Source organism: Bison bison, unplaced genomic scaffold (assembly GCF_000754665.1).
Source record: "Bison bison bison isolate TAMUID 2011002044 unplaced genomic scaffold, Bison_UMD1.0 scf7180017864254, whole genome shotgun sequence".
NCBI classification, from domain to species: domain Eukaryota; kingdom Metazoa; phylum Chordata; class Mammalia; order Artiodactyla; family Bovidae; genus Bison; species Bison bison.
In genome coordinates this window covers 7067434-7075065 of record NW_011494826.1, presented here as the reverse complement: position 1 = coordinate 7075065, position 7632 = coordinate 7067434, and the positions used below count along the sequence as shown (strand labels likewise).

At 35.5% G+C, this 7632-nt stretch overlaps 1 protein-coding gene across 5 annotated transcripts in view; it reads left to right on the top strand.

Moving 5' to 3' along the window:
* The window catches only part of KTN1 (kinectin 1 (kinesin receptor)), a 112318-nt gene that overhangs the window by 27679 nt on the left and 77007 nt on the right, over positions 1-7632 (top strand). For all 5 annotated transcript variants that reach the window (XM_010847702.1, XM_010847705.1, XM_010847704.1 and 2 more), the window contains exons 2-4: positions 1241-1793; positions 4907-5044; positions 6412-6582. In XM_010847702.1, the coding sequence (XP_010846004.1) occupies positions 1271-1793; positions 4907-5044; positions 6412-6582 (832 nt within the window). In that variant the 5' untranslated portion in view covers positions 1241-1270. The remainder of the gene's footprint in view (positions 1-1240; positions 1794-4906; positions 5045-6411; positions 6583-7632) is intronic.

Sequence of the window (7632 nt, the reverse complement as noted above, 5' to 3'; positions counted from 1 at the left end):
CTAACTCATTGTTTTGTCCTTTTTCTCCCCTAACCTAACCCTCAGCCAAATTGAACAGGCTTTGTAGCCTGTGGATGGTAATATTAAACAAAATCCAAACGTAAAACATCTTTTAAAAATAATTTTTGGTTGACCAGTGACAGGCATAATAAAATCTGTCTAATAAAAATTTTTGGATAGTTCATTAATTATTAAAGAAGAACAATTCTGTATGTTTCTTTTTAGTATTTTGTTAGCCTGTGATTCACTCTCCCCTTCATCTTGTTAAATCTTTCTCTTAGTAGTCCAGGGTTACATTAATATCCTTTAAATTTTGCTTAAATTGTTGTAATAGGATGGGATTACCAATTTTGTTTTTGAAGTATAACTTTTTTGCAGTAAGAGGAGAAGGCAATGGCACCCCACTCCAGTACTCTTGCCTGGAAAATCCCATGGACGGAGGAGCCTGGTGGGCTGCAGTCCATGGGGTCGCTGAGGGTCGGACACGACTGAGTGACTTCACTTTCACTTTTTACTTTCATGCATTGGAGAAGGAAAGGGCAACCTGCTCCAGTGTTCTTGCCTGGAGAATCCCAGAGACGGGGGAGCCTGGTGCGCTGCCGTCTGTGGGGTCGCACAGAGTCAGACATGACTGAAGCGACTTAGCAACAGCATTACCTTGGAAAAAAATCAAGAGAAGCAGCTTATTTGTAATTTATTTTAGTGCCAAATGACTAACATTTTTATTTTTATTTTATTTCCATATTCTTGATGGATCCCACCATATCATGAGGCAATGGTTAGCTGGAATAAAGGTGCTCACAGCTGAATGAACTCCCTTTATTTTCTTTGCTGTTAAGAGTGTGTACTTTCAATGACTATCTAGAGTGTTAGTAGTTAATGCCTCTTTATTTCCATATATAGTATATTCATAAACATCGTACAATAAGAGAAAAACTAAATACTGATAGTATCAAAGTAGATATTTTGGGAAAAATGAACTTTTTTTCTGTCAGAATCTTTTCACATGCTTGAAAAATAGAAGGATGTCTTACATTCCTAGTTACCAAAAAAAATTTTTTACAGTATATAGTATATTTGAACTGTAAAGTAATCAAGTATATGATTTAAAAAACTAACCTGTTTAGATTTGTAGATCAGGTTAAATCTGAAGACCTCTTGAAAAAACAGAGGTTTTGTGTGTTTAATTTTTATAAGACTGACCCAGGTTTTTGTTTTTTCTTTTTTCCCCCACATTTAGGTTTTATAGGATCACATTAACAAAGGCACCATGGAGTTTTATGAGTCAACATATTTTATTGTTCTTATTCCTTCAGTGGTTATTACAGTAATTTTCCTCTTCTTCTGGCTTTTCATGAAAGAAACATTATATGATGAAGTTCTTGCAAAACAGAAAAGAGAACAAAAGCTTATTCCTACCAAAACCGATAAAAAGAAGGCGGAAAAGAAAAAGAATAAAAAGAAAGAAATCCAAAATGGAAACCTCCATGAATCCGATTCTGAGAGTGTACCCCGGGACTTTAAATTATCTGATGCCTTGGCTGTAGAAGATGAGCAAGTTGTACCTGTTCCATTGAATGTGGTTGAAAGTCCAACTAGTGTTAGAGAAAGAAAGAAGAAGGAAAAGAAACACAAGCCTGTACTAGAAGAGCAGGTCACCAAAGAAAGTGATGTATCAAAGATTCCATGCAAAAAAGTAGAACCTGTCCCAGTTACTAAACAGCCGACTCCCCCCTCGGAAGCACCTGCTTCAAAGAAGAAACCAGGGCAAAAGAAGTCTAAAAATGGAAGCGGTATTGTAATCTATTAAACTTTATTGCATGGTTTTATTTGTTTTAATAACTTTAATAGAGTTGGAAGTTCAGATACTTTAAGTGTGCACACATGCTAAATATTGAGTTTGAAATCGAGATCATTATCCTTTTCACTATTTGTTTTCATTAAATGCTGCTAGAAAGAGTTAGTATTGATCATAAAACAGCATTTAAAGCTAAATTTCACATTACACATATGGAAAAGGCCTTAAGTGGAAATATATAAAATGTGTTTTACTAAAACCACTAAAGACCTATAAATATCAGTAGTTAGAAGCTTTTACATTTATTTCAACCAATACTTTCTAATCAATGTGATAAGAATTAAAGATGAAAAGAGAAATCAGTTATCATTTTTATCCTTGATTGATTTACTTTGCAAACATTTATCATACGTCTGTTTTGTGTTAGTCACTATATAGGTGCTAAGACTACAGAGGTAAAGAGTGCATTTTCCAGGTAGTCACATGCAAACTGTATATACAAGCCGAAATTCATTATTATAATATAAAAAGTTTAGTATAATGGGCTAGATATGTCTCAGTCAGTATCGGCGTACTAAAGTGGGTCACTTAGAGCATGTAATACCTAAAATTAATCTGAAGTGTTGAATAAATATTAGCTAGTTTTTCTTGGTGAATAGGGTGCTCTAAGGAGAAGGGTTAACAGATGCAAAGGAAAGGACATGAGAAATGGTGTGCTGATAGGTGAAACTGTGAATTGTTTGCTCTGTGTGAAAGGATTGTGTTTACCATTAAGTTGTTTTCGTATCTTAACTTGTGGAATAGTAAGTTATCGTTATATTGGATTTTAAATATTTACTTGCCAGCTATGTCAAGCGTGGTACTAGAGAAATAAGAGTAAAGGGGAGAGGAGGACATGTGAGCCAATAATGAAATATGACTTACATAAGAAAAGTGCAAAGTATAGAGGTAGTACAGAAGCCAAAACAACTGGTACATACGGGACCCGTGGGCCAAAGGCTTTGCAGAGGAGGCAGTGCCTGAACTGGGTTTGCAGAATGACTCAGTTCATTAAGGAGATAGTGGGATTTTATTCCTCATTGGCAGAAGATCATGCATAAAGGAATAAAGGTGCAAGAATGCAGTGTGTTGTTGAACCCTGAAGTGGGAGGTAGGGAATGGTAGGAAACAAAATTGAAAAGGTAATGGAGTGGGTAGATTAGGATGGTTTTTGTGTACAGAGCTAAATAGGTGGGATGTATAATTTGGCCATTGTTGAGGATTTTCAAACAGGTTAGTTTCCATTGACAGATTTACATTTTAGAAAGGTATTTTTGGCAGAACTTGGGAAAAGAAGTTTCATAGGGCAGTGTTTGATGTAGGCAGACTTGTTAAGAGAGTATTGTTTTCCAAAGTTAAGCTGAAGGACTGAACTGTGGTAGTGACAGAAAAAGTAGAAAGGAGATTAGAGGGATCTGCAAAGCAAAAATGACATGGGTAACCTTATTGGATAGGATATGGCAGATAAAAAGGAGAAAGCAGGATTAAAGATGATTTCCAAGTTCTAAGTTAGGTCAGGGTTGGCAAACTGCAACCTGTAAGCCAGATCTGGCCTGTTTCTGGTTTTTTATAGCTCATGAGCCAAGAATAGTTTTTATGTTTCAAATAAAAGAAGAGTAATATTGTGTTAAATGTGGAAATGATATGAAATTGAAACCTCTGTGTTGTAAATCAAGTTTTTTTAAATGCAACAACACTCTTGATAACATCTGTTTGTGGCTGGCTCTCACAAGGCAACAGCAGGTGAATAGTTGTGATAAAGTCTAAATGGCCACAAAACCTTTACTGTCTGTTCAGACCTTTATAGGAAAGGTTAACCAATCTTTTATTGGTAGATGTGGATAGCACTAAGAGGCAATACTGGGGAGAGAGTGGATGTGCACGGAGAGGAGAATGCTCTCAGTTTGTGTTTCTGGTGCCTGTGGGGGCTGTTCACATAGGGAGCAATTCAGGATGCAGTAGGAAAGTTAGGTACAGAGGCGTAAGGCTAGAATACAGATTCAGAAGATACAACTACTAGCATGCAGGTAGTAGTTGATGTCATGGTTGTAGAGAAGATTATTCAAGGGAGGTATTTAAAATGAGAACACAGCCCTGAAAAATACTAGATATAAGGTATTCAGTAGGAACAGCTTACAAAGAAGACTGCAAAGGAATATTCCAAGTGTAAGAAAAGAATTCTCATGAAAGCTGAATTTTAAATTTTATTTATTTTATTGTGGTAAAATAAGTATATAAAAATTTTACCATTTTAACCATTTTTAAGTGTATAGTCTATGGCATTAAGTACACTCACATTCTTGAACAGTCATCACCACCAGCCATCTCAAGAACTTTTCATCTTTCCCAACTAAAATTCTGTACCCTTTAAGCACTAATTTCCCACTCTTTCCTCCCCCTAGTTCTTGGCAAGCAACATTCTACATTCTGTGTCTATGAATTTGACTGCTCTAGGTACTACATTGTAAGGGAAATCATACAATGATTGTCCTTTTGTGACTGGCTTATTTCACTTAGCCTAATGGAGAGGAGAGAAATTTAAGGAGGTAGAGACCAATAGTTTGAAATGCTGAATAGAAGTTAAATAAGGATTAAGGGATATTATTGATAGAATCAGGCATTTGGGACATTAGGGACCTGAGTAAACTTTTTTGTGAATATAATGGAAGAGATAAAAATCAGGTTGCAATTAGTTGAGAAATGATTGGTAGAAAAGAAAGTACAGACTGTTCTTTTGTCAATATAAGAAGGAAATGGGTGTGGGAGGCTAGGGATTACAGTGGTGGGAAGGGTTTTATTTTTTAAGATAAGAGATTTGACAATGCCTATAAGCTGAGTAGGGTTAGGAGTGGCTGAGAAATGGGATATAAAAGGAGCAAGTACTAGAAATCCTGATGAAGTTAAAGAGCAGTTGTAGCAGAGCAAGAAAGCTAGAATGATAAGTGAGGGAATTGTATATCAGAGTTTAAAATTTTGGTGGTAAAGCGCTCTGGGAAGTATTCATTAATAAATTTTTTTCTGATGTGTTCATTTTTTGCTACTATGATTTTTCATTTATTTTTAATAAAGATGATCAGGATAAAAAGGTGGAATCTCTTACGGCACCTTCAAAAAAGCAAGAATCATTACCTCTGCATCAAGAGACTAAACAAGAAAGTGGATCAGGAAAGAAGAAAGTTTCATCAAAGAAGCAAAAGACTGAAAATGGTGAAACATGTAGATACGTATTTTATAGCTACTAATTCTAGAGAAGTCTACTAGGACAAGGACCCTAGAGACCTCACATGCTCCTTAATTCTCAGCTTAATGTGTATATTAACAACTTTAGTACTAATACAAGTCTAGGGTGCTTTGACAGATGGGCAGGGTATAAGTTTGTGGTGAAAACCTTAATCTGAAATTTAAAAAAGACAAAGCATTTATAAATATTCTCATTCTTAAGTGAGTTTTGAAAATAATGTAAATAGCATAAAAGCTCTATAGAAGAAAAGTTTTCCTGAAATATATGTACTTTTAATATCATGTAAAGATCATACTTGAGAACACTATCTAGATTTATCATTACCCTGCATTCCTAATCATTAAATGTAATGTGCATGTCTATATGAGAAGCATCCAGTTAAAAGTGATGGAGCAATTTTTATTCTCAGTTGTCCACGAGATGTCTTAGCTATGAAATTTATGTAGATTAAATAGTAATTTTTATAATATTGGGCTGTGATAGCAACCTGTTCTAGAAAATTGGAAAGGGAAAAGGTGAAATTCTGTTATTTGCATTAAAATTATGGTATATCAAGCAATCAGGTATAGAAAAAATCACCCCAGTATTTGATAATATCAAGTATTTATTACAGATTTTAAATAAAAGAACTGTATGTGCCTCCAAGTTTTTTTTTTTTTTTTAAAGTAGGGCTATAGAGAGATTTCCATATGGGTGTGGAATTTTGTGTCTCTAACCAACAAATATCAGAACGCTACTTAAACTCTTACAGTTCTTCACATTAAAGCTAGAAACTAAAAAAGCGTCCTACCTTCACTTTTAATGTTGTTTTGGAAGTTTTAACTAGTGTAGTAAGATGTGCCATGTAAGTTAGAGGTATAACTATTAGAAGATATCTACAAGGAACAATGGCTATTTTTGTATCTAGCAAGTAAAAAAATCAGTTAAGAATTATGAGTTGGAATAAGAGGTCAGTAAAGTACCAACATACATAGAAATTAATAATTTTCCTTGAGCACTAGTTAAATGTGAATGGATTCTTAGTTAAATCAGAAGAAACATGAGATCGAACCAAAACATATAAGAATGTATAAGAAGAAATTTTCAGATATTGTTAGAAGAGATGTGTGATACACTTTAGATAACCTAAGTGATATGTTGTAAAATAATATTGAATGGCTATTTCTTAATTTGAAGAGTGTTTTGACTTGTTAAAAAGGATATATAGGAATTTGAAGCCAAATTGAGCTGGTAATAACTGCATTTATCATGAAACTTAGTTGTGCTTACATGTTATTTTATTACTCCATTATAAAAAGCCTTGTGTGATTATGATTTGTAATTTAACTTGCAGTTTTGGTAGATGAACCCCTTATTCATGCAACAACTTATATTCCTCTGATGGATAATGCTGATTCAAATCCTGTGGTGGATAAGAGAGAGGTTATTGATCTGATTAAACCTGACCAAGTAGAAGTAATCCAGAAAACAGGGGCTAAAAAACTGAAGATTGAAACTGACAAAGGTAATGTATACAGAGTGCAACAACCTGTTGTATTGAAAAAACATATTTTTGAGTTCTTACGGAATGAGTGCATTTTCTCATAGAATCAATGAATTCCAGAAGGCTAATAGAGTCTTTGTGGTAAAGGATTTATTGGTAGTTTTCTTATCCAGTCCTCTCAGTTTTATAGAGCTGAACATTGGACTTTGACTTTTCTGAAGTCTCGTAGCTGTTTTGCTGTCTGATAATCTCTTCCCTTCTTTTATTGTCTCAGAGTTTTCTGTGTTAATTCACAGAAAACTATTATTTTGGCCCATGTGGCTTGTGGGATCTTAGTTTCCTGACCAGAGACTGAACCTAGAACCATGGCAGAGAAAGTGCTGAGTCTTAACAGCTGGACAGCCAGGGAACTCCCTATTATTATTTTTTTAATAGGGTTTTCTTTTTTTTAAGAGCAGTTTAAGTTCATAGTATGCCAGGAGCCGGCATATTGCATATTGAGTGCATATTGCATATTGAGTGCAGCACTTTTCAGGATCTGGAATAGCTCAACTGGAATTCTATCACTGCCGGTAGCCAGCGTGAGGAACTCCGTCCGCCCATGACAAAGGTCATGAGGAAGGAGGCTCGGCATACGCAAAGGCGGGATCGAGCCTCAGGAGTCCCCCATCTACCCCCAAAACCAGAGTCTGCCTACTTTTTGCTTTGTGCTTTCATCTACACCTCTGACTTTACGGGGGGCTGTACCCCACTACCTCTCTCTGAAAAAAAGAGTTAGCTTACAGCTCCAGTTAATAATTCCTGGGTGTGACAGTGTTTAACCTACAAACTCCTTTGGAAATCCTCTAGCCTGCCTGAATAGGTTTTTCTGGCCACATGTGATTGCTCAGAGCCTCCCAACTGTGAGAGGCATGAAATGTTCTAAACTGTCTAAATACAGATTCCTTTGAGCAGTTAAAAGATTGATTAGAAATTGTATTGGTGAAGGGATTTTCACTTGTCGGCCAATGTTTGCTGCTAAATTTCCATATCCCTTACCTGCTGTGTCCCTGGCAGTGTATTGATTAATAT